This window comes from Electrophorus electricus, chromosome 22 (assembly GCF_041902795.1).
Source record: "Electrophorus electricus isolate QZ-2024a chromosome 22, ASM4190279v1, whole genome shotgun sequence".
Taxonomy (NCBI): Eukaryota; Metazoa; Chordata; class Actinopteri; order Gymnotiformes; family Gymnotidae; genus Electrophorus; species Electrophorus electricus.
Genome location: NC_137518.1, coordinates 3,223,904 through 3,250,000, shown reverse-complemented (window position 1 = coordinate 3,250,000; position 26,097 = coordinate 3,223,904). Strand labels below are relative to the sequence as shown.

At 52.0% G+C, this 26,097-nt stretch overlaps 1 protein-coding gene across 8 annotated transcripts in view; it reads right to left on the bottom strand.

Annotated features, from left to right (window-relative positions):
• The window catches only part of iqsec1b (IQ motif and Sec7 domain ArfGEF 1b), a 118,070-nt gene that overhangs the window by 10,266 nt on the left and 81,707 nt on the right, over positions 1 to 26,097 (bottom strand). For 6 of the 8 annotated variants that reach the window (XM_081705773.1, XM_081705774.1, XM_035520345.2 and 3 more), the window contains 6 exons: positions 5,780 to 6,053; positions 3,935 to 5,211; positions 2,948 to 3,109; positions 1,245 to 1,367; positions 876 to 1,042; positions 406 to 545 (listed from right to left, as the gene is read on the bottom strand). In XM_081705773.1, coding sequence (XP_081561899.1) covers positions 406 to 545; positions 876 to 1,042; positions 1,245 to 1,367; positions 2,948 to 3,109; positions 3,935 to 5,211; positions 5,780 to 6,053 — 2,143 coding nt within the window. Of the gene's footprint in view, positions 1 to 405; positions 546 to 875; positions 1,043 to 1,244; positions 1,368 to 2,947; positions 3,110 to 3,934; positions 5,212 to 5,779; positions 6,054 to 10,590; positions 10,832 to 26,097 lie in introns of those variants that run through there. The other 2 variants (XM_081705775.1, XM_035520348.2) reach the window with 2 other exon arrangements.

Below are 26,097 nucleotides of genomic sequence, written 5' to 3'. Positions count from 1 at the left end.
GTCACGGCAAGCCATGTGTGCAGTTTCCATTAAGGCTTAAGGGGTAATTATTACCGTCTCACAGCCTGTATGGACTGCAGCTAATCGGCACAGTGCATGGGTAATGAAATTAAGGGAAGTTACGCACGTTCCCAGCGCGAGCCAGCTCAGCCCCTTGGCCGGCTCGGACAGGAGGATCTAGCCGGGATTGCACGGACATACAAGACCCACGGGAGAACTCTCAAACTTTCCTAAAGCTGTTTTGGCTGTCTGGATCATCACAGAGGAAACGGGTGCAGGGAGTCTAGCACCGATGAGGAAATGCTGACATTTAGACCGAGCTACAGCAACAGCAGGTGGTGGAGGTGCTGAGTAGACGGGGACAGGGACCGTGTAGCGGGTGGTGTCGGTGGTGCTGTTCCTCACCGGCTTCTTCCCCACGATAAGCTTCTCCACCTTCTGCACCTGAGACACGTGGTCCTCGTTAGTCCTCAGCTCACGCTTCCTGATCCGCTCGTAGATCCCAACCAGCATCTCGCGCGGGATGTCCTCTCCATCATCAACCCCTAACACACACACACACACACACACACACACACACTCGACACACTCAAATACTGTGTAATGTCTAATATCGTGTAATATATTAAAGCTGTTTATTTTCTTATATATGTAAATATATGTACGTTTAATATATGGAAATATATGTAGGTTTACTCTAATATATGGAAATATATGTACGTTTACTCTAATATATGGAAATCTATGTATGTTTATAATACATCACATATATCACCGTGCATACGTGAGGCAGCTTTACTCTAATTCCTCTAGGGGACCCGTGGTCAGTTTCACGTGTGGGTTACTCCCCTGAGCGAGGATGAGGATGCTCGCACCTCTGAGGTTCTTCACAAAGTCCTCCAGCTTCATCTTCCTCTCCGGCTTCACGTTGGGGCTGTACATGTCTGTGTTGAGGAGGATGATGGCGAAGGCCAGGATGAAGATGGTGTCGGGGTTGCGAAACTGCCGCACCACGCCTGGGTTGCAGATGCAGTAACGCTGGCTGGGGAGAGAAGACACCATCATGGTAAAAACGTCAACAGCGAGGGGCCAGGGTGCAGTACTCCGTGGTTGGACCACGTCCTCAGAGCTGGAAGACTGAAAGCTCCAACACTCCTATCAAAAATAACTGGTGCTCAGAGGACAGAGGACAGAGCAGGCCGTGTGTGTGTTTGTGTGTGTGTGTGTTTGTGTGTGTGGTTTACCTGTATGCTTCGATGAGACGCTCAACCTTCTGAGCTTCTCCCTGCACACGAATGTGAGCCTGAAACTTCCGCAGTGCTTCATCCAGCTCCATGTTGGAGAAGTCCATCTCGTCCACTACACAGCTGTTAACAGACGGCACGCAGGCACGGCCATGAACACACCAGAACCTCCTCGCTCTCAGGAACACACCGATCTGTCATTCACCTTCATCACAGTGGCCTCAGCTGCAGAGAACCTGTTATCTGCTCTTCACTACTGGAACGTTGTAAATTCCGAGTTTAAGGGGAGACCGAGGGGATTTATTTCATACAGACATTCTTAATTCCCTGTTCCTGTAGGTGACTCCTCTGAGCACATATGGCGGAGATGAAATTCCTTTGCAGTTAGCGTCATAAATTGGAAAATGATTTTATAAAAGGCCGGACACAGGATGCCGGGACAGCGTCTGCTCTGTTGTCAGTCAGAAGAGGAACAGAGCGCAGTCATGGCAGTCAAAACACACAACAGGCCGACCCACGGAGGGGTATCCTACTCACTACGCATGACTGCTGAAGGACTCATGGCAAAAAACTGCATCGCATGGATAGTTTTGTGTTTTGCTTCTAATAAACAACACTAAACAAATTCAAGTTTATAAACGGGGATGGTTTCACTCTCTCACTGGAGTAAACAACGGAATACACAACCTCTCCAGCTGGGGAATTCTGCTTAGTTCTGCTCTGTCAGGAGAGGGACAGAATAATTACAGCACGGTGTCCATAAATGAAGGATGTTGGCAGTGAATTTTTATGAGAGTCCATCTGGAGGATTCGTTTATTTGTGTAGCCTTGAACACTTGAATTAAATGGGTGTAGAGGGAAAAAAAGCAATTAAAACTCTTACAAGCATCTCAATTCTGTCATGGGTGGTTCTGCGTCCAAGCACCAAACCCCAAAATAGTGCTTTTTTAAAAAAAAAAAAACGAGTTTACGAAGAAGTCTTTTTTGATGCGTTGAGTCTCGTGAACCAGGCTGGGAACATTTATCTGCTTCTGCCCGCATTCAGCTAGGAATGCTTCTGCCGTTAGCCAAGAAACGTGCGACCGGACGTGACGTTAAAAGATCTATACGGACGATTTATCTGGATGCTCGTTAGTGAGGAAACTGGCAAAATATTCCAGCCTCCATCACGATTATCTCGTAGTCTTGCTCTCTTATCTGGCATTGGCCCATGGGACCTCATTTAAGACTTTATACGTGCTCGGCGCAGTGTTGTGTCTGACCTGCAGGTATGACACACTTATGTGTAAACGAGGCGCATTGTGGGAAATGCCGCATGCTGAACGCATCCCTTTATCCTAGCCCTCGGGCGAGCCTTTTTAATGAAACGGTCGCTCGAGCGGAGACATAACCTCCATAATAGCCTTTGATCTTTTCTATGTCAGCGCGTTACGGCACCATCGATCATTTAAAAAAATCCCAACGTCAACCCTGAATTAGAATCAATTCAAATCGATTTCCGGCCCTACAGGCCGATCTCCTGAAACGACCACGCGCACTACAGGAGATACAGGAGATGTGTTTTAATCGCCAAATTATTAGGTACAACATCGCTCTTGGTTACACAACCAGCAGCGTGTACGTTATCGCTGAATGGGTAATGAGGTTCTAATCTTTATTAGCACTGTAGTCTGTCGGTCTGCAGCTGAGAGTGGAGGACTTACTCCAGCACGTCACGGTTGAACTGCTTCTGTCGGTTACCCAGGAACTCGCCAATCATCTGACGGCTCAGCCCCTTCCTCTGTAACAGGAAGTGGGCCACGCCCACGGGCGTGTCTGGAACAAACCCCCTCTCAATTAGGTACTGGATACCCTTTTCCGGCTTCCTGTGAATATTGAACGGAAAGGGGAAGGTTTGAGTTGAACGTTTGTTTGTGTGTGTGTGTGTGTGTGTGTGTGTGTGTGTATGTGTGTGTGTGTGTGTCCAACTCATGAGGAGCCTAATGCTAGAAGGCACAGAACAATTATATCCACAATCATCTAAGATTAGAGGCCTACTTCTTTAAACAAAGCTTTAGTGTCTCTCTTGCTCGCTCTCTCTCACACACACACACACACACACACACACACACACACACACACACACACACACACACACAGGTCACTTACCAGGCACTTCAGCACAAACATGTAATCCAGACAGTATGAAATGCAATCTCATTTCACTTCAAAATCTGCTTGCGTGATAATCTCTGCTTCACTATACTGCGCCTGTTTATCCCAGGGTCAGCTTTACGTGACCGAGGTTATCGACCTTCGCTCTACCCCACACAGCTGTGATGGGCGTGGATTAAATGGGATTTAACTAAACGCAGTACAGAAGAACCAAGACCTGCGCTGGACATGCGTGCCGGTTCAACCACCAGAACTGGTTCACGTAAATATTCACGGCCTTGTGGGTCAAAGGTTAAGACGATAATTAAAAACAAACATCACCTCCGCACGGACGGCCTGGAACTTCACAGCTATCAGCGTGGTCTGATGATTGCGATTGCACAGATTCACTGCTCTTCTTTCTCGGCCTCCCTCCCTTTACTGTTTCTCACTCATTCTCTCAGTCATGCTCTATCCCTCGCTCTGTTTCTCAAATATATCTCCCACCCTCTCTCCATCTCCCCCCACCCTCTCTCTCTCTCTCTCTCTGCACCCACTTGTTGAAGAGGTTGAGGCCGATGCGGTAGTGGCGCTTGCGGATGACGTCGTTGCTGAAGGCGGGCGAGTCCCAGCTGTTGCGCGTCTCCTTGTGGTACGTCTGCTTGCTGAGCGTCTGCTCTCGCAGGCTGTCCCGCGACGACGACTCCGAGCTGCAGTTGATGGTGTCGTTGGAGTTGGACGTGCTGTTGACGCTGTCGTTGTCCCCGTCTGAGAAGTCCGACTCGGACTTGCTCTGCCGGTTGGCCGTGCCGTTGATGGCCAGGTGGCCTTCCAGCTGCCGGGCACGGTGCCGTGGCGCGTCCTCGTCTCGGGCCGGCCCCCGAGGGGGGAGCCCATGCCCGGCAGCGCCCCCGTGCTTCGGACTGCCTTGCCGGCTGGCCCCGCCTCTCTCGTAGACGCTCTGCCGCTTCAGCGAGCCGCGGTCCGAGCGGTCGCTCATCTCCACCGAGCTGTCGCTGGGCGGCTCGATGGTGAGCAGTGGCAGGTGCTCCGTCCTTCGCCGCGGCTCCCGGCCCTCCAGCGACGGCGTGCTACGGCAGCTCGTATCCGTGTCGCCCTTTTCGTCCTTGCGGCCGTGCGGCCAGTAGTCCGCCGCCGTGTCCGTCAAGCGCGGCCGGCGGTCTGACTCTGTGCTCGACGGCCTCTCCTTGCGCCGTGTCCGCGGTAGCGGCGGCGAGAGCTCCTCCTCATCGATGTAGAGCGTCACATCGCTGTACGACGCCCTCATCTCATCCAGCTCGCCGCCGCTGGCACCGGCGCTGACGCGTGCCGCCTTGGCCTGGAACGCTGCCTCGCGCTCCGGGTCTGGGCGGCCGCGCGGCGGCTCCGCAGGGCCTTCATCGCTGTGCAGGCCGCGGCAGTTCAGCGCGTCGTCGATCGACTCCGCCAGCGACTTCACCTGCCTGGAGAATGCGTCCTCCAGCTCGGTGATGGCGTCCGTGAAATCGCTCTGGGCCGCGGACGTCTTAATGGCAGTGGGGACCATGCTCCCGCAGTCCGACTGCACCAGGGCGCCGAGCTTGGCGCCGTCGTCCGTCAGTGACACCTGCTTGCCCTCGAAGTACGAGCTATGCACCTTCTCGGGCCCTTCGAAGGAGAACTGCATCCGCATGTTGGAGAGGACGATCCGTCGCGACATGCGGTTCTCCGACATGGAACTCCTGAGGCGCTCAAAGTTCTTGTTCATCTGATACTGGCGGAAGGCTGTCTGGATGGTACGGGCGGCATGACGGGTTATGAAACGCCCCCCGTACTTGCGTTCCAGCATCTCCACCTGCAGAAGCACAGAGGAGGGGCAGGGATGGGGTCAGGGGTCAGCTCCGCCCCCGGACGGCTGTAAAAGCAGCAGGGCAGCTAAAGTGTACTGCCCAGAGTGTACATCTCTATACACACACGAATCTACACTGTAAATAAGGTTACAGAGATGCTTAGAGCGTCTCAGCTCCTGGTCCAGAAGACCAACTGCTAAACTCAAAGATCTCCGTTATGGTTATTTAGCATGAAATCATTTGAGAAACGCTAGCAGCGTTGTGTTTGTTTTTGCTGCCTCTGGGCAGAATGATCACCTCGCTATCGTCAGTCCGTCACAGTGCCCGATCAACAGTCAATAAACCGCGCTCATCAATCACAAGACGTTCTTGTTATGCGAGCTGTCAGTTTTCATTGAGTACGTCATAGAAGAGGAAATGAACCATGTCCGGCACGGAATTTACGCAGCTATAATCGCTCGCTCAGTTAATTATAGAGTGTAGGATTGCACATTCCATCTTGAATTCATGATGAAGTCAATAGCATTAATAAATCACACCCACACCAGGCTCCACGGTCTGGCGAAGGAGTACCTGTTTGTCCTGGAGGTCTGTGGAGAGCTCATAGCTCTCGGAGAGCGAGCGGGAGCGCTTGATGGCTTCTTCTTCCGCCTGCTTTCGGAGGATGGAGTGCGAGTGCTGGAGCTTGGGCCGGCGTGGCCGCTGGCGCACCTCGCGGGCGTAGAGGGGTGGCACCTCGAAGTGCTCGGCGACCGCCGCTGAGCCGCGCGTCACTGGCCCGCGAGGGTAGGCGCTACTGCCCTCCAGACACACGGAGGCCTCAGAACTGGCTGCATCCCCATCCACACTGCGGAGAGAGAGAGAGAGAGAGAGAGAGAGAGAGAGAGAGAGGGGGCGTTGAAACACGAGTTCATGTATCCGCTGAACCTGTCGAAGCAGAGGACGCATCACGGAACCAGGCTGAAGGATCGCGGTGAACAGGCATGGCTTCTGAGGGCTTTCTGAGGTTGAGGCAACTGAGGGCTTTCTGAGGTTGAGGCTTCTGAGGGCTTTCTGAGGTTGAGGCAACTGAGGGCTTTCTGAGGTTGAGGCAACTGAGGGCTTTCTGAGGTTGAGGCAACTGAGGGCTTTCTGAGGTTGAGGCAACTGAGGGCTTTCTGAGGTTGAGGCAACTGAGGGCTTTCTGAGGTTGAGGCAACTGAGGGCTTGCTGAGGTTGAGGCAACTGAGGGCTTTCTGAGGTTGAGGCAACTGAGGGCTTTCTGAGGTTGAGGCAACTGAGGGCTTTCTGAGGTTGAGGCAACTGAGGGCTTTCTGAGGTTGAGGCAACTGAGGGCTTTCTGAGGTTGAGGCAACTGAGGGCTTTCTGAGGTTGAGGCTTCTGAGGGCTTTCTGAGGTTGAGGCAACTGAGGGCTTTCTGAGGTTGAGGCAACTGAGGGCTTTCTGAGGTTGAGGCAACTGAGGGCTTTCTGAGGTTGTCCCCTTGCTTCTCCCTTTCAGCTACAGCAGCGTAAACTGACCATTTATGGCGAGCCGTGGAAAAACAGGACAAACCGGCTAGCAGGTTCACTACAAAACAACATCCGTCACACATTTGAATAAAACCTATTTTACAAGCCTGCGAGCCATGACCAAGAAGTGCTGAAAGAACACATTACTCCGCAATCGCTCACGAAACTCAGCACATGTGGAAATTAGGTATCGACTGTCTTCCATTCGACCCCACTCAGACACACCCCCCCCACACACACCCTATAGTGACTAAGTGACTCAACTAAAAGCACCTCTGCCCAGCATTACCAACCTGTCGCTGGTCAACCGAGGGCAGATAAAAGCATTCTTCTGCCCCAGACCACATTTAGAGGCACTGCTTAGTCAGACATGCTGTCTGTCTCCCATGAACGCACACGCACACACACACGCACACACACGCGCACACACACGCGCACACACACGCGCACACGCATACACAAACACACACACACCAACGTGACTGGGGAGAGGGTCAAAGTACATGTCAAATCCGTCGCGGTGCCCGGAGGATTTTTCCAAGCGCTTCGGTCCCAGACAGGTGACAAGCTGACAGCTGCGCCATGCCCCCTGTCAGGCAGGCAGGCCGGGATCCGCCGTCTGGCATCAGTTTTGACATTCTTGAATTTATGCTCAGAGAGCGATCGGGTAAAGCGCTGACCCCAGATCAGCCGCTGCAGTTTCTTGGCACCTGAAAACACCACAAAACCGACAGAAACCAAGCATCGCCGGGACTGACACACAAGGTGCACCTAAACAAACGCGTGTGCGCGCATTCACATGTGCACCATCCCGCTCCCAGCATCCTCGGATCGGCAGGTTAAAACCTTCCTTTTATGGATTGGCAGGCAGCAGCAGTCTGGTGAGAACATCCACGTTGATGGACAACGGAAGGACCACGGGGGGGCTGCATCTACCTGACATCGGCTAGAATTTTAAACGCGGTTCAGCGTAAAATATGAATGATGAAAAAAGAAATTAATTCATAAACAGAAATACTGGATATTCCAAGGCATGCACGATAAAGACTTTAAATAAGGGCTGTTAATCAAACGCTCACGTTTAAAGGAGAACAGTTCTCAGCCTGTGGTTCAAGGCTTTATGTTAAAAAAATGCTCAAATGATGGGTTCTGTTAGAGTTGACACGCTCGATAAGGGCTTTGGGCTTGAGACAGGAACCAGGACCTGAACAGGTGTGCGTTATGAGGTAAGCTGGTGCTGTGTCCCACACCCGTTCCCTCTGATCTCAGCCTCCACTTGACCAAATCTTGCCATTTTCATCCTTTTAACTATCATTTGTAAATGAATCCAACACGGATTTCTTGGGTTGGGCCGTGACAGCGAGACATAGACGCCTGTAAACACTCGATCCGTGCCCCGTGGCGAGGCAGCAGCAAAATGAGATTTTCGTCTTATTTAGGTATCTCCTCGTCTCTCTGAGGACAGCTCTTTTATTGGATGCGAGAGACACATGGTCTTTAAAGCCAGACACCAAAACCACAAAACGATCGAGAATGTCCGAAAAAGTCAGACGATGATTGTGTAGCGCCGTGAGATGCTTGTTTCCTGAGACATGCCATCAGATATACCGTGAGACATGCCGTGAGAGAGTGAGTTCATACTTCAGGCAGGGAGAGCAGAGGGTGATGGGTAAGGAACACACACTTCCCACTGCTCAGTAAGGTGACAGGCCATTCTTTTTCGGAGCAAAAGGTGAGGTCACGTGGCCATTTGAAACAAGCTTAATCCTCGGCTCCGAAGCCTGCCTTTTTAAGCCACAGAGAGGGGACAAACCCACCAACTGGTAACCCAGCCTCATTTTAATCTTCTGGTCTGTGTTATTTTATGCAACAGTACGTGCAGCGGCAACCTGAATGTAATGACTAGGAAAGTCCGCCGTAATTGGGTGGAAGAGTGTGTGTGCTTAGCCCTGCGCTTGGCTGTTTAATAAGATTACAGGGAACAGACTCGTTGTTTGAACACAATTCTGAGCCCTTTTCTTGTGTTTAAACAGAATACCTTACCACGACATTACAACAGCACTCAAATCAAACTGGAAGTGCGATCCCTTATTCACAGTGTGTTCCTTGAGTTGCCACCGGGGGCAGCAGCGCGCCAGCCAGGTGAACGAGCCCGAATGACACGTGATGCAGCGATTCACTGTCTACATGCGAACGATAACGAAGCCTGTCGCTTCTGACCGGCGAGGAGGACGAGAGGCACGAGGCTACCTACTGAATGGTCAGCGACACTACAGCAGTCTGGAGAGCCAGGAGACCAAACGTGATGTCAACAAGGCGGCTGGAGTCCCCTCCTACACGTGGCTAGTTGCTCAGTACGTCGGACTAGCACACCCGATTCGGTCGGGCATATTCGTTGATTCAAGAGTTGTGCACCGGGAGTTGATTCAGGCTTGCTGACATGCTGAGGACTCCGAACGGCGGACAGAAGCCAACCCTCCTGCAGTAGATGCGCTGATTGTTTTGTGCGTCAAGCTCGGGCCCAGATGGTAAACAGGAGTGAAATAATTACAGCTCGTTTCCTGTTCATTCCCACATTAGCAGTCCAGCCGAGGTGTGCCGAGGCTCCTTCCCCCGGGCCTGATTCCCTGCCCATGTCGCTGTACACAGCATGTACTCTGCAAGAGATACTCCACAGCCACGACGATGGGCCTCGTTAAAGCCTGTAACGAGCCCAACCGTTCACGCTCCGCTTGGGAAGACCCGCGAACCATCGGCAGCAGGCCAAAGGAAGGACGCGAGACGACAGACGAGGGTGGCACAGAGCGTCCGGCCGTGGGAAGGCGGCACAGGAAGAGAAAGAGCGTGGTGCACGTGTGGCAGGCAATAGGCTGGGCCGAATGAGTCGTGCGTGCGCAGGGGAAGCGCTGAACGTAATATCGCTGAACTCATGTTGGCTGGCAGCGGTAATGTGGCGTGTCTCTGATTAAAAATCAGAACCCTGAGCACAGAGGAGCCCAGTGCTGGAGAGAAAGCAGTGTAAATAACACAGCTTCTCACACACACACACACACACACACACACACACACACACACACACAAATATAGAAAAACATAATCTATAGTTTGAACACACTCATCAGAAGTGTTGTTCAGAAATGTTCCCCTACGGTCATTCTTCTCTGCTGGTGTCCCTGTGTCTGCAGGTCTCCTGCTCCACTCACAGAGCGGCACTAGGGCGGAGCTCTGCTCCGATGGCAGGAGAGCACTGTGGTGAGAGTAGGCATGGACGCAATCCTGCCAGCAGCTCGGGAAGCCTCTCGGCCAAAGCGTTGGGACGCCGCCGCTCCGCCGTGGCCCTCGACAAGCTGCCGCGTCCCCGTGCGACAGAGAAGAGCAAACTCCGCTGTGCTCCGTAGGGTCACGGCACCACGGACACCAGCCAGGCATGGCCCCGGCCACCACACGCCGAAACAGACAAAGTCGATGGGCTTCTAAAAACCTACACTTGTGAAACGAGTGTGGGAAATGCACCCGGACAATTACAGACTATGTTCTTCTCTTATTCCGATAAACTGTGTGAACGAACAGGAACACTGCGAGGCCGCCTCAACCTGGGGAATCTGCTTACAATTCCCACCAAGCAGAAGACTTTTCCAACGAGACCAAGGACTCCAGAGAGCACAAAACGGACACTTAGACATGCTCTGCGCCATTTAACATGTCAACACAGGGTAGCACAGCCATCCACCAAAACGCCCTGAGCCAGGCTGGGGTGTCGGAAAACCCTCCGGAAAGTGGGCGAAAATGACAACGACACGATCAGGATGCTCCTGTCGCCTTCTCTTTCTCAAACACACACACAAACACACACACACACACACACAAACTTACCAGCTGTTCCGCTCCAGCTCCAGTAGAGACTGGCTCCTATCTGATGTACACTGCAAGCACCACATCTCATGCTCATGCCCTACGATCTGCAGCCTTTCCCCGGCCATCGGCTGTCCATCTCCCCGGCAGACGGCGCCCCGTAGCAGGACAAAGAGCTGCGAGCTCGCCTAAATTCCCGCCTTTCTCCCCGCAGACGGTGGAACCGAGCAAGGGGTCTGGGTGGGGGGTGGGAAGGGGTTTTTGTTGCGCCGACTGCGGTCAGAAGGGGAGGGAATTCCTCTGTCCGGAAAACTAATTACGGATAAGGCGGGAATACGAACGAGACTGGCCAAAAGAGGCGGGCCCCAGCGGGCCTTGGGCCCGCCCCTGCAGGGTGGGAGGGTGGGGGGGGAAGAGAGAGAGAGAGAGAGAGAGAGAGAGAGAGAGAGAGAGAGAGAGAGAGAGAGAGAGAGAGGGAGAAGCATGGGGATGTGGATATCTGTAGCCTGATGGAGTCTTAAGAACGTGAGAGATGATTTTTTTAAAGAACGGTGGGAAACCCTTGTGGAGCTGGAGAGAAAACAGGGCTAATAATAGCTTGACTACAGGATGGATTCAGGCTGTTGGAGGAGTTGAAAAGTAGAGGAAGACTCTCTCTCTCTCTCTCTCTCTCTCTTCCTCCATCTCTTTCTCTCTCTCTGGAGAGCTTCAGCTGCTGTTCCTGTGGGCCAGGCTAATCATCTGCAGTAACTTGAGCCGTGCGCACGTGTGCGTGCGTGTGTGGTGTGTGTGTGTGTGTGTGTGTGTGTGTGTGTGTGTGTGTGTGTGTGTGTGTGAGACAGACGTGCTCCAGACCACAGGGCCTGCTGGAGAGGTGTGGTCAAACACAACTGTCCTCCCCTCTTTTCTCCCAAGCACTGTTTACACGAGCCAGTCCCCTTAAAGGGCAACACACTCGGCTCCGGAATGACCCCTCACTTCCCAACGCCGAGAACCCAGCAAGGCTGTGCAATCAAACTTCTGAATGTTACATTTCCACCTACTGCCTTGAGGTCTCAAAGCTGCCAACACCCATCAATTCTGGAATGCCCAATAAACTCTTTTTAAACTCCTTGTGTTTAGGACTAGCAGTGCTATCTTTTGCGAGGTTGGGCAGGGCTGGGAAATGTCTGTACGTTTATAGCCGAGGTCCTGAACAATGTCTCTGTAATCGGCCCCGTCTCTTCTCCTCCTCTTAGCTCCTCACGGGAGCAGCTGACGTTTATGCATTTCCCCACGGTGACATCATTACCTGGGCAACGGGCGGCAGGGTCCACGCGGTGTCACGCCGCATGCTCTTGAAAGCAGACCCTGAGGAAGAGGGCACCCTGCTGGACGAGTGGAGCACGGCAGCGCCTTGTGACTGGCTTCGGTGCAGCTCGGGATTAGAGACGTTAGAGGAGTCTTGTCTAGCACCTGGTCTACCTCAGGGGTTGGGGGGAGGAGGCTGTGCTTCACACGGCTGACCCACGTGGTGTGTGTGCGCATTCAGGAGAGCTTAATTCATCTCTGGCCCCGCGGGGGCGTCTGTCGATCAGAATCGGCTGTTTCCTTCTTCCTGTTCGTCACCTCCAAAAGCCTCGCGGTTTGTTTCGAACTCTGGCTGAACTCTCACAAAAAGCCTCAAAACAACCAGAATGACTCTGATTATGTCAATAAAGAGTCGAAGAAAAGTGACTCACCGTGATTCATTTATTAAACCAACGTTTCCGACGGTTCCAAAGAACTGCACTCAGACAACCCCGCAGGGCTGACGGTTAATCCTGAGGGCGTGTCCGACACGTGTGTCATGCCACACCGAGTCTAAACTTGATTACAGACGTGTGGTGGACGTGAGGACAGCAGGGTGGTTTTTTTGCAGATCGTTATCGACTCCCTTACTCTGCGGCATTGCTTTGCCTTTCTTGTACTTGGAAAGTGGAAAAATTATAAATTGGATTTCACGGAGGCCAAACCCCCGTTATGCGCAGCCAGGGAGGGTCAGTAAAAAGCAGGTCACAGTGACTTATTGCTTTTGTGAGCCACCCGACAGAGTTCATTACCGAAGACCTCAAATCTTCGGATGCTAAAAGGCTTGTGGCTGCATATAGGGTCTCCGCTGTGTCGGAGAGAGGCTTCTGGGAGAATTTATGGGACTCGGTTCACTGAAGAATCTCTCACAGTGAGCCGACACAAGGTCCAAACAACGCTCCTGGTTCAGAGCAGGGCTTCTTTGATGAAGTACCTCAGTGTGCCTGAAGGACAAACACTCTGTCCTGGATCAGAGGCAAACTCCGCCCCCAGCATGACAGTGTCTCTCCAGGGCGTTGCGATGTTCCCACCCGTTATGCTCTCATCTGTTCCGTTCTAAAGGACGGAGGAACACGCCGACTCCCCTCCTCTTTTTCGCCTGCTCCCTTACCACATGTTTAGGGCGCCTCCTGCTCTCGGTCTTTCTGTCTTCCTCTCCCAAAACAGCTGCCGCGTATCGTGTGTCCCTGCGACACCGTGACGGGGGGCTGTCTGGTTTTGGCGTGTGGCCTCTCACGGACCCCGTGGGAGACGGTGATGTCGTCTGGTCTGCTTCGTCCTTGCTATCCCAGACACACACTCGAACGACCGGCGTGGTGTGCGAGGCTGGCGTGATGGCGACGCCGCTGATGAACGTGGCCTCGGAGGGGGTGGGGCCTGGATGGAATGCTTATGATCGATAGCCGCGGTTTCAAACGACGTAAAATGATCGTGAGTGCCCAAGTTTGATTAATTGGCAGGACGCGGAGCGCTGCTGACTAGCGTTCCCATCCCCCTGGTCGCTATTCCCGTTTCCCATCCTAGCTGCTTAGCTTTTAGGTGAAGCGGAATGACGAGGCCCAAGGCTTCAGTTTGGCCTTGAGCTGCCAAGACCGTCTCCGCCCACGTGTGCCAATACTGGCTGCTGGTTGGCTGGTTAGCAAGGCGCCGGATCTGGACCCCACCCACAGAGGAGCGCACTCAGGCCCAGTAACCACCCTCCCACTGCACCATAACCACTTTAACTGCTGAGAGATCCCAATCTGCGCAGTGGAGTTTATTTTCTAAGGGACAAACATGGAGGTCAACATGTTTACACTTCAGTGTTCCTGCTCTGTGCTGCCCATGGACTGACTATACATCAAATGTATGTGCCTTAGTATCTTCTGAGCTTTAGCCAGTTCCAACCCTGTCCAGGGGTCCGTCTGCTTGTAGCGGACTTTGTGCGGGTTTCTCTTGCACGTCTGAGCTCAGACATGCAAGTCTCCTCAGTGTCTGGTGCCAGGATGAGCTTGAAGAGGCAGAGGATCGAGTGCACCGCAGGGAATCAAAGAGACAGGCAGGAAATGGCTCAGATTAGGAGGTCAGAGGTGGTTACTGCAGGCGTTTCGTCCCTTATTAATGTGGCCTCATTCTTTGCCTTCTGTAAGGTTTTATAAGGACTATATCAACGTTGTTATACAATCCATGGAGACCAGCAACTCTCGTCCATACACAGAAACCTCCTTCTACTTTGCTGCGCTGGCCGAGGGGTGTCGGACAGACGGCTAAGCATCTGTATTTACTCGTTCCTGTTCATTTCCAGCACTTTGCTTCTGTTGGTACCTCGTTACAGAAATGTTACAGAGCCTGACAGCTTCTTCACCACACGCTACTTAGCATCGTAAACCGGCATAAGAGTGCAACGACTCAGACGAGACAGATGCACCAACTTCCTATGCCCACTCCAATAGCTAATGTGGACTACTGTCGACGGTCTCATAGGGACACACACACACACACACACACACACACACACACACACACACACACACACACACACACACACACACACACTGAAGCCAGTGCCGTTGCGTGTCGGACATTTACGGAATCCAGTGGGCCCCCCCGATGCCCCCAAAGCGACCACGGAGATCCGGAGGGAACGGGCCGAGAGGCAGGGACGCACCTCGCTCAGTACCCTGTCTACTTTCTCTCGTGCAGCGGGACGTGCGCTGCCTGGCACCGCCTCTCCGGGAGGCGGGAGTACCCAGGGAGGTGGGGGCGGGGCCCCGTCCTCTGACACACAATCCGCTCGCAGTGATCTCAGAGAGAGGCGGGACTGGTGGTGAGAGAGAGAGACACAGAGAGAGACACAGAGAGAAATATATACAGCACTGGAAAAAATTAAGAGACCATACCAAAATTTCCTCTGTATGTACGTCAGCCATTCCATTCCAGTTCCACACCTTACTCTATTTAACGAGGTGACGGTGGGGTGATTGCCGAACCGAACTGAATTTCAACCTTATTTGAATGTTTTTTGGTTCATGTGAAAGACTTGTGGAGAAGAAGCCAAGACGTATGAAAGCAGGGTTTGAAAATCAGCGTTGTTCCTCCAAATACTGATTTCTGAACACAGAACAGTATTAATTTGTTTAAAAATGAATATGAATTTGTTTTCTTTACATTTTCCCAGGTCGGAAAATCTTGTATCTTTGTTTTTTTTTTGTCATTCGTCAGTTGTCATTTTCAGCTGTTTACAGATGTTAATCTTTATGCAATTTATGGAATAAAGCAAAGACATTCATTTTACTCAAATGCACACCTATAAACAGTGAGATAACGAAACCCTAGATCATTTTGCAGTGATCTCTGAATTTTCCCCAGAGCCGTGCTTGCGTGTGGCGATCCAGGATCCTGTAGGTGCTAGGCATGATGGGAAGGAAGCTGCAGGCTGACGCCTTTTCTCGGGGAGAATCCGTCTCAGCTCGAGGAGGCGTGGTGGAGACACAGATCTGCCTGCCTCTCGCCCCTTCGGGCTCCAAGGTCGTTGTATTAACGAAGGCCAGCGCACAAGCAAAATATCTCCTTTCACGCAGATGGAAACGCCGCCCTGGGCCGTCGGATAAATATCCTGTCTGCAGCGGCCTGGCAGGTCCCTTCCAGAGAGAAGAGTTCCGAGGCTCAGCGCCTAAAGCGATTTAGACAGAACCCGATAGCGAGGTTTGCAGTGCCTCGGTTTTAAAAACTGGACAGAAAGGCTGAGAAAGGTCTAAACATAGTACTCTAGATGTGTGGTGTGGAGGCTAGACTCTGCTCAGTGAAGTCTCATCTACTCCCAGCGCCGTGCATGTCTGTGGTCTCGCCGAGATTAGAGCGGAGACATCACAGCAGTCACTACAACGCTACCCCAACACAAATGCCCAATCGCTCTGTTTTTGAGGACCGTAAATCAATCACAGCAGGTGCGAGTTCCTGTGGCTGTTTGTCCTGTTGTGGTCACGTTTGGTTGTTCTTGGTGTTGTGGGGGTGGAGGGGTTTGCAGGAGAGTCGGAGTGGAGCTGCTCTCTCTCCATCTCTTTCTCCATCTCTCTCTCTCTCTCTCTCCCCCACTCTCTCTGTCTTTCTCTCCCTCTCTCTCTCTCTCTCTTTTTCTACCCCTCCTTCTCTATTCATTAATATGCAAATAGTATTTTCTAAGCTGCATGTCTGTTGTTTACTCTATGATGTGTTACAATAACGGTCATTTGTAACCGATTGGCTTGCATTATGCTAATAAATCCTGTATTACCTTGGACTCACATGAGGAGTAAAGAACATGTCAGTTTTAAAGATAACACCCTGTATTCCCCATGACATTTCCAGTCTGCTTGGCAAAGCAGCCCGTTACAGCATAAATAAACTTTAAAACACCAAAGTCAAAGAAGTTTATTAAAGTTATGTGTTCCGTGAAACCTTTGCCTGCACATATTTCCATGGAGGTGTTGAAGGTAAGCGGTGTAGGGTTAAATAAACACCGTAACGATTCCCCCCCTACCGGGGCATCTTCTATAGCACAGATAACCACACGCATCAGCCAAACTCTGTCCGATTCAGAACAGCCACAAAGTTACTCTAAAAATCATGATGTTTGAACCAGAATGAAGCTGCGTTAAACAGAGTGTAGAAAACATGGCCTACCTCACACACACAGCAAAAAACCCTTTAAAGTCCAAAGTCAGGTTGCCAATCGCGCGGCTATCTGTGGGCGCAGCAGACGCTCGGTGTCCGACGCGTGTCCGAGTCAGTGCATGCCACACACCTCTGCTGGCTATGCCACGCCCCCGGCCCGCCTCTACCCGGTCCCGGGTCCTGCGGCGTGTGCAGAGACAGTACGGCTGTTGTGTGGCAGCACGCACACCTCTGTAGGCTGAGGGCACGGTTTGCCTTGGCACAGGGGATAAAGGGCACCTTTCTGCTCCCCGACCCGCTGCGGCCTTTTCAGCACTGCTGAACACTCTGACGGAGAGATCCTGAGTGTGTGTGTGTGTGTGTGTGTGTGTGTGTGTGTGTTGCAGGAAGGGAGTGGCAAGACTAGCACAGTACAGTGAGTTCAGCAATTTCTTGCTGAATTTCTGCTGATAGTCAGAGTGAATCTGAAACTACACCAGCGGTTTGGCAACGCACGTGCACTCGTTTGTCATGCGATGTGCTTTGATCGTGGAGCCACACAACGGTCACCAGGTGATCGCTCAACACCAACGTACCTGCCTGACATGTGAAGAGACAAAAATGTATCTTCTCAGAGACTAAAGTGAAAAGAAAAGCCACCGTATCATTTCGTTTCCCTGCTTGAGTGGTTCGGGAGCCACACGGCGCATAAAGAATCCTTTCAACCTTTTCAGTCGGTTTCAATTCATCTGCGTTTGCACCGAGCTGGCGGCTCTTTTCTCCGTGTTCAGGCTACCCATCGTCCCTCAGCGAGGGCGGTGTGGCTCACGGTGTCTGTCGCTTGCACGTGTGTTATAGATGGAAACCTGTGGTAACGCACATTCCAGAGTCATTTTCTCTCCGTGTGTACAAGAGCCTTCCAAGAAATATGAGAAGAGCCTAAAATATTTTCGGCACAAGAGCTTTGCCCAAATTGGGCCCCGAAATTCCTTCCATCCCAGAATGAACGGTTGGGGGGTGGGGGACCTGCTTGGTGAGAGTGAAGTCATGGGTTACATCAGTGCTCCAACGCCGTCAGAACGAGGCAGCAGAAAGAAAGGGCTAATGTTAGAAAACAGGACCGTCGGCGTTTAGCCAGAGAAATCCCTGACACGGCTGCACACAGCCCCTCCCCAATCAAACACCACCACCATCACCGAGAGCCACACATGGATGCTAATGTGTGTCTTTATAGCGGACGTGCAACACAGCCGAGCGCCGATGTCAGACCACGTCAGATCAGATGCCGGAGATCAGACGCCGGAGATTAGGGCTTAGCGCTAAGCCTTATTCACATGGCTTTGCAGGCACGAAGAGACAGAAACGTCGAGGTCAACGCAACGCAGGGTAGAAGGGATTTGTAATCGACGCTCAGGAGACGAATTACAGCTGCGTTTCTCCCGTTACTGCGTTACTTTCCGTGTCAGCTTCACGCGAGGCGCCCCGGCGAAAACAGCACGCCGGTGCGCCTCGCGTGAAGCTGACACGGAAAGTTCCGGAAGCTCAGCGATAAGCGGAGCATTATGGGAGCAGGCGGCAGTGGAGTGATTGATGAGAACTTTTCCTATTTTTATTTTAAAAGGTCTGAACACACCGGAACACCGGAACGGCCGAAGATCCACAGGACGTGGGCATTGTCATTTCCTCTCGCTTTAAAAAGTCAGCGACCGGACCTGACCTGTTACCTAACGCGCGTCTGATCGCGTCCTCTTTGAACATCACTGCTCAGCATAAACAAAACCAAAGCAACTCTCAGCAAGGCCCAGTGAAAGGTTTTCTAAACGCTTTTATGAGCCTTGTTTCGGTGGTTCAGCCCTCCACGTGGAATTAGGCGACCAGGGCGCCAGACGCGGGGAGCTGTGGACACCCACCTTTACGGGCAGCGGTACGCGGCGCATGCGTGACGCCAGGCTGGTTGACCATGCCCTCAGCCCACCTTACCGTTCTCAAAGCCAAAGGTTAGCCTAGGAAGCAACAGGCGGAGCTGCGGGTCCTTCTGTACCTCCCCTAGCAGAGCGGCAGGCGTCTTGTGGTCACGAGTTCAACTCCCAGGGGTGTGTAAGCACCGCTCTGGATAAGAGTGTGTGACGAGCGCTGTATATGTAAGGTGGGCGTTCCGCGGGTGGGCAGCGGAAGTTTGATTCGTTGCAGAAGACCGTGGGACAAGCCAACTGGTCCTGGTTCTTGTTACCTGTCCATGGTGGTGAAGGTGTTGCTTGAAACATTTGGACTTTAAATATTTGGACATTAGGCACATTCTGCAGACGTGAGAATCAGACGTCGGGCCTCGGGTGCTACAAAGTGTGGAGTTTAGTTTAGAGCGGAGCAAAGCAAGGCAGGTCTCAGTCTCCACCCGCGTGCCACAACGGAGGACGAATGCGAACGCAGGTCTCGCTATGAAAAAAATGGCGACACCTGACAGCTGTGGTACAAAACACAAAGACTTAAGGGAAACTTCTCGGGACCAGGTGAACAGCACTTCATGAATATTCATGATTTTTGATTTGAATTCTATGAATGACTTTTGCTTTTGCTTCAGGGCTGACGTCCAATCAGGCAGCACCGCTGTTCGAAAGCGGACCTGCACCCATAAGACACGCCAACCTGTCAACACGCAAAAAAGGATAGACCTTTTTTTTTTTGGGTTTGTTTTGAATTTCTCTACCTCAGAAAAGAGTGGAGGTTATTCTGTCTAAAAACAGACCTGCTTTGGTATTTACCAGAGTGTCTGAAGTTTGACGCTGCATCCGTAAAAGGAAACATTGTTCATTTCCCAGAATCCTCCCCTGGGTTTCGCTGCTAAATCTGGCCAATAGGAACATGCTGAAAGGTACCTGGGCAACCATGGCAGTAACCATGGTTACCAAGGAAGTTTACTTTCCCCCACCAACCGGTGATGACACATTGATGACAGGACGCGGTTAAACATTTTCTCGTACAACATAGTGTAATTGTAAAAAGGACAACTCCAAACAATCTGTGGAACAGAAACACCCACCACCTGCCCAAAAAGGAATAAATCAATCAAGATAATTATGTGCTTCGTGTTGAGAGTATTAATATTTTGACTTGCCATGTCTCTGTGTTTGCAAATTGTACTGACTATCTGGGCATGGATGTTTTTATGCCCTGCCAACCACTCTGTCCATCAGAGAAACAGAAAGGACAGCTCTGTTGACCAAAACGTGAATGCAATGCCAACAGTCACAGGGGATCGTGGGTAAAGACCCGCCCCACGCCACTGTTTGTAGGCTGTGACATTTGAAAGGTGACACGCTGAAGGTCATCTCATTCTGCAACGCTCGCTGTGCTCGCGCCACTGTAGCACTCTGGACCGGTGCTATGCCACCTGGGAGTTGCTTGCACAAGTGCAGGCTTGCCCAGACGGGACATTTCCACAGGCTGGTGGGGAGAAGTTTCGGGATGGAGAGTCTCAGAAGCTGCGGTGGGGGGTCCTTCACTCTTCTGTTCAGCTCTGCCCTCTGACAATCTCTCTTTTCTCATCACACACCCACACACACACACACACACACACACACACACACACACACACACAGTCACACCCACTACCTGCTGGACAAGGCCTGTCTGTGATTTTACCAATGCGTTAACCAGTTTGACTCTCCTAAACAGCTCATCCATTAGGTTCTTCTTTGGCTTCCTACTGCAGTGACATGGATAAAACACCTCTATACTACTGTCACCATGTAAAAAAGAATGAATGAATGAATGGATGGATGAATGAATGAATAGATGAATGAATGAATGAATGAATGGATGAATGGATGGATGGATGGATGGATGGATGGATGGATGAATGGATGAATGGATGGATGGATGAATGGATGGATGGATGAATGAATGAATGAATGAATGAATGAATGGATGGATGGATGGATGGATGGATGGATGGATGGATGGATGGATGAATGAATGGATGGATGAATGAATGAATGAATGGATGGATGGATGGATGGATGGATGAATGGATGGATGCTCTCCTAAATCTCCTAAATAAGCAAAAGCACTGATCTGTTCTCCTGCTCAGGAGTCACAGGCAGAGAGAAGGTTTATTAATCTCTCCGCTGGAAAGTGGAGGTCATACGAGGACCGAGAGAGAAAACGGCTTGTACGTGCGCATGCACGCTCGCTCGCACGCCTGACTCAGATCTCCTGCTGAAAGATGTTTGGGTGGAGTCTGGTGTTCCGCCCATCAAACCCAAACATGCCGTGATCAGCCCCTGCCTGGTTTTTAGAGACACATTCTTCCCGCCAGCATTCCTGACCACACACACACACACACACACACACACACACACACACACACACACACACACTAGAGTTCCTGAGCAATTAACCACGACAGCAGAATAAACAGACTGCTGCCACCTTGCCGTTACCCCAGACACCAGGGACTCGCTGGAGGCAGTGCTGAATATCAGAAGCCACGATGCCAGATTAGCCTGAAGGGGGCAGCGCATCGGTATCTACTGCAGGACTGTTAACAACCAGAGCTGCCGCTGGTTTCTTACAGCAGAAGAGGCAGAAAACTGAGATGCATAGCAATGTTGGGTGCCGCGAGGGTCGCGTGGGGTTGCGAGGGGTCGCGAAGCTATGAGGTGCCGGGAATGAATGGATGCAGGTTTGCGGTGGCCAGACACATGGCCCTGCTAGCCAGTATGGCAGGAACCGAACTTTTCCCCACAGAGGAACGGTCCATTTTCCTGGGACAAGAACAAAAGGTACTCTGTCCTCCTGAAACACTGAGTTTATTTGAAGAGAGGGAGGAGAAGAGAGAACTAACAAGACCTCAAACGTTCTGCCCTTGTTATGTTAAATCAGATGTTGAGTTCTGCCCTTGTAAAGATGGGGGGGGTGGGGGATAAGAATAACAATAAACCACCGCATTCATGTTACAGAATCAGACAAAGTAATGAGTTTACAATGAGGGCAGGAAGAGGTTTCAAACTCAACATGTCATATGAGTTAAGCAACACTCTCTCTCTCTCTCTCTCTCTATCACTCTCTATCTCTGGGAGAGCTTGAATGGGGTTCATGGTCCTCTGTAAGTACTGCATGTTGGAGTGTTGCCGCTGTTTGTGTCAATGACGTTCTTGGAATGACTTGGCAATTCTGAACATCTGAATGTCTGAACAAACCGAACATCTGAATGTCTGAACAAACCGACCATCTGAATCCCTCTACTGAGTCTTACAGCTCCAGAGTCCTGACCGCAAACACAACCGGAGTACTAGCCACACCGCAAACACAACCGGAGTACTAACCACACCGCAAACACAACCAGAGTACTAGCCACACCGCAAACACAACCGGAGTACTAGCCACACCACAAACACAACCGGAGTACTAACCACACCACAAACACAACCAGAGTACTAACCACACCGCAAACACAACCAGAGTATTAGCCACACCGCAAACACAACCGGAGTACTAGCCACACCGCAAAAACACAACCGGAGTACTAGCCACACCGCAAACACAACCAGAGTACTAACCACACCACAAACACAACCAGAGTACTAACCACACCACAAACACAACCAGAGTACTAACCACACCACAAACACAACCAGAGTACTAGCCACACCACAAACACAACCAGAGTACTAACCACACCACAAACACAACCAGAGTACTAACCACACCACAAACACAACCAGAGTACTAGCCACACCACAAACACAACCAGAGTACTAACCACACCACAAACACAACCGGAGTACTAACCACACCACAAACACAACCAGAGTACTAACGTGCTTAAATGTGCCCCAACTTAGCCCGACTTCATCTCAACAGGTCTGAGCGTTTGTTTTGTGGAAGTGACTGAAGTGATATCGGCTCCCGGAGGTTTTGGTGAACACTGCGCACGTCAGCTCTGTATCATTAATCAAAAGCCGACGTAAGTAGAGTAACTCCAGTGCGCCTCAATTTGTGTTTGAATCATAATGCCAAGCCATACATTAAACACACACTCCTGTACTACAGTTACACACATGCGCCCTGTGTCCCCAGTTCACCATCCATACATAAGACATAAAAAGAGGCCGAAATTGCAGTGCAATGCCATGCCACACCACCAGAGGGTGCGGGAGAGACGAACAGCTTGTTATGGAGAAAACTCAGTAACAGCATTGACAAAGCAGTGCATATAAGCGAGTCTAAATCTCGGACCCAGCTGTGTGCGCGTTTTGGTCCCCAGCTCGTCTGTGAAGTAGCCAGGGTGGATGTTCAGCCTCGCTGCGCTCCATCTGGGGGTGGGTGTTGGTGCAGCACTGCTTGTGATGAGTCACCCCCTGATCGGATGGCTGGGGGGTGGGGCATACAGCGACACGCGTCACGGACACCTTCATGTGGCTCGTACCATTCCAGGTCTGGCAGGGGTGCAGCCCTTTCCAGGACACCAGGACGGCTAGCTTGAGCGGGTTAAGGGAGAGCTCAGAGTGTGCTCCCGGAGACCGGATTGAGACAAAAAAAAAAACAACAAGAGATGTGATGGGTGACCAACAGGACCTGAGCGCACGAACCACTGTCCGAGAGCAAGATGACGGACGTCCAGCAGGTTGGTGGCTGCCTGACAGCAGCCTCTCCAGCAGGGAGGGCCATTCACCCTTGGCCACGCCCCCTGGCTGACAGCACCCATCCGATAGGACCGTCGGCAACCACAGATGGGAAAAGGCAAAGGAGAGGTGAGATGTGACTGCAGCGAGGAGGCGGGACTTGCAAAGTTATGCCACGCCCCCTTCATCCAGTTGACCCGCCCACTTTATGAACAAGTTGAATGTTTTGGGGGGTTTTTTTTTTTTTGCGCTGGCTGGCTGCACGGCACCGTGGAGACCTTAACAGAGGACAACTACAAGCAAAGAAAGTGAAGTGATGGCAGCTCACTGCTACAGGGGTTTATTAAAGAAGATGCATGCCCTCCTCAGCATAGCAGCAAAGTCATGACTCTGGAGGGGGGAGGGAGAGAGAGAGAGAGAGAGAGAGAGAGAGAGAGAGAGAGAGAGAGAAGGTAGTTCAGCTCTACGTGCTCACAGAGTTCCACGCTGTTTCTCTATGGTTTAGTAAGCAAAGAGGCCAGAACCATCCAAGCAGCCCATATCAGGCTGACATCAGACTACAAGAGACAGAGAGAGAGAGAGAGAGAGAGAGAGAGAGAGAGAGAGATGAAAGAAAGACTGGGAGCTGTATTCCCTCACCACCGGTGCAGTGCTGTCTGCCAGATACCTTACTGCCTGCAGCAGAGATTTGAAACACGCACGCACTCACGCACGTGCGCGCGCACACACACACACACACACACACACACACACACACACACCTACCTCTCATGCTATGCTCATGCCGGCTGTCAGCAAACCCCATGCGTTAGCAGAAATATCCGGAGCTGTGTTGAGACCGACTCGCTTGCGCTCAGACAGCCGGACGGGATGATCCCGAACGGCGGAGGGATCTAGGCTCTAACGGTCCAAGCCCCGCCAGCAGGAACGGCAGCAGTCGGGAGCCGTGGACGTGGAAGCTTCACCCAGCGTGACGTAGCGCTGGGCTCCACCCCCCCCCCCCCCCCCCCCGCCACTCTGGGGATTCATCTCGAGCCCTCCCCTACCCTCTATCACTTCCCCTCTCGCTCTCTCTCTCTCTCTCTCTCTCCCTCTCTCGCGTTTTTCTCTCTCGGAGAGTGCGTCGCTGGGGTTTGGGGGTCTGTGTGTGTGTGTGTGTGTGTGTGTGTGTGTGGTTATCGTGCATGAACGACGGGACCGAAAAACAAGGCCATGTCATGCCACTGCAAGGTCAGTGTTAGCATGAGAGAGAGAGCGAGGGAGAGAGAGAAGGATAGAAATGCACAATTAAAACCTCCAAATAGGAAGAGTCACACAAAGAGAGGCAGAGGCAAAAGGGAGAAGAGGAAGAAAGAGTTAGAGAAGAAGAATGGAGAGAAAACAGGAAGGAAGCAGTCGAACCGTGCCGCCTTCTATGGCCTCCTGGAAACAGGCGTGAGGGACACCAGAGAAGCAGGGCCCAGCACTCTGCGTGTGTGTGCGGGGCAAAGATTTGGACTGATAGCTTTTAGCCCCCACACACACAACTGAGGATGTCAGAGTCCAAACTTCCTTAGTGGGCTTAGCGAGGCTGACTGACCGCCCAGTAACAAGGCTGTATCCATAACGACCCACGTAACCGCTGACAGGGTCGTCCCGACACACACGGTAACGAGGGCATGATGTACGCGCGCGGTGCCAAACGCAGCTGCACATTTGACGGGCTTTTCATTACAGAATATAGAGTATAAACGTAGTTCTATTGATCTGGGAGTCGTTTATCACTCCGATTTACTGCAGTACGCAATCAAAGAAAGCAATCAGTGAACCACAGAAGTGAGGGGAAATCTCTCCTGAGACACACACACACACACACACACACACACACACGCACACACACACGCACACACACACACACACCTAATCGTGTAAGCAGAGTGCATGTTGAAACCTGCTGCTGCACGTTATACTCTGATATGTGGGTGCTGGTGTGTGTGTGTGTGTGTGTGTGTGTGTGTGTGTGCGTGTGTGTGCGTGTGCGTGTCTGCATACGTGCGTGCACGCGTCCACGCTGCAAATGCATGAGGTAATTAAAGACACAGGCCCTCGTCTCAAGGCTCCCAAGCCGCTACGAGCTGGGCAGAGTGGGAGAAGGCGGGCGTAGTCCTGGGAGCCCTGCCCCCATGGCCCCTCCGGGGGTCTCCGAGGGGCTGCAGGAAACCCCCCTCCCCCCCCGACCCAGTCTCCTGTCTTACGGGCGAGAAAGGTGAGACACTCACTCCGGGCACCTGGGTGAGAAATTGCTGAAATTGCTCTCACTCACACACACACACACACACACACCTCTCCACACCTCCACCCAGGCAGACGGAGGGCGGAGTCGTGGGACTGGGTGGGGGTGTAGTCGGAGCTGTCTGAATGACGAAGCCCTGCAGAGCAATTTCCAGCGGAGGGCGGTTCTGTCACGATGGATTTACTAGTGACGGGATGGGGGCGGAGTCTGGTCCGATCCAGCACTGACGCGGCCACGGCGTGCCGTGCTGCTCCAGGGAGTTCTGCAGCCGTGCACAATGAATCTCCTCATGACACGCCGCTAGGAAAGACCAAAGGTCAATTTAATCTCTGCCGTTTCATAGCTTTAGATTTCTGAATCTGGGTCTGTGGTCTCTGGAGCACAGAACTGGTGCGTGGGTGTGTGTGTGTGTTTGTTTTCTCCCTGTTTTGTGCAGCATGCATGTGGTAGTTGACAATAAAGCGACAGACTGGTCTCGTCACCATTTCTGTCCATTTACTGAGCAGTGCGTGGCGCTCTGCCACACTCGGCCAGTAGGGGGCACCATTACACCATCAACGCAGACGAAAAGAAAGCAAAGCAAGAATGTGAGAGCGTTCCTAACGAGTCCAACTGCTGATAAACGCGGCTTTCAGAGTGCGGGTCCACGTCACACGTGCGCCCCTCTCCCCCGCTCCTCTGTGCTCACGTGTG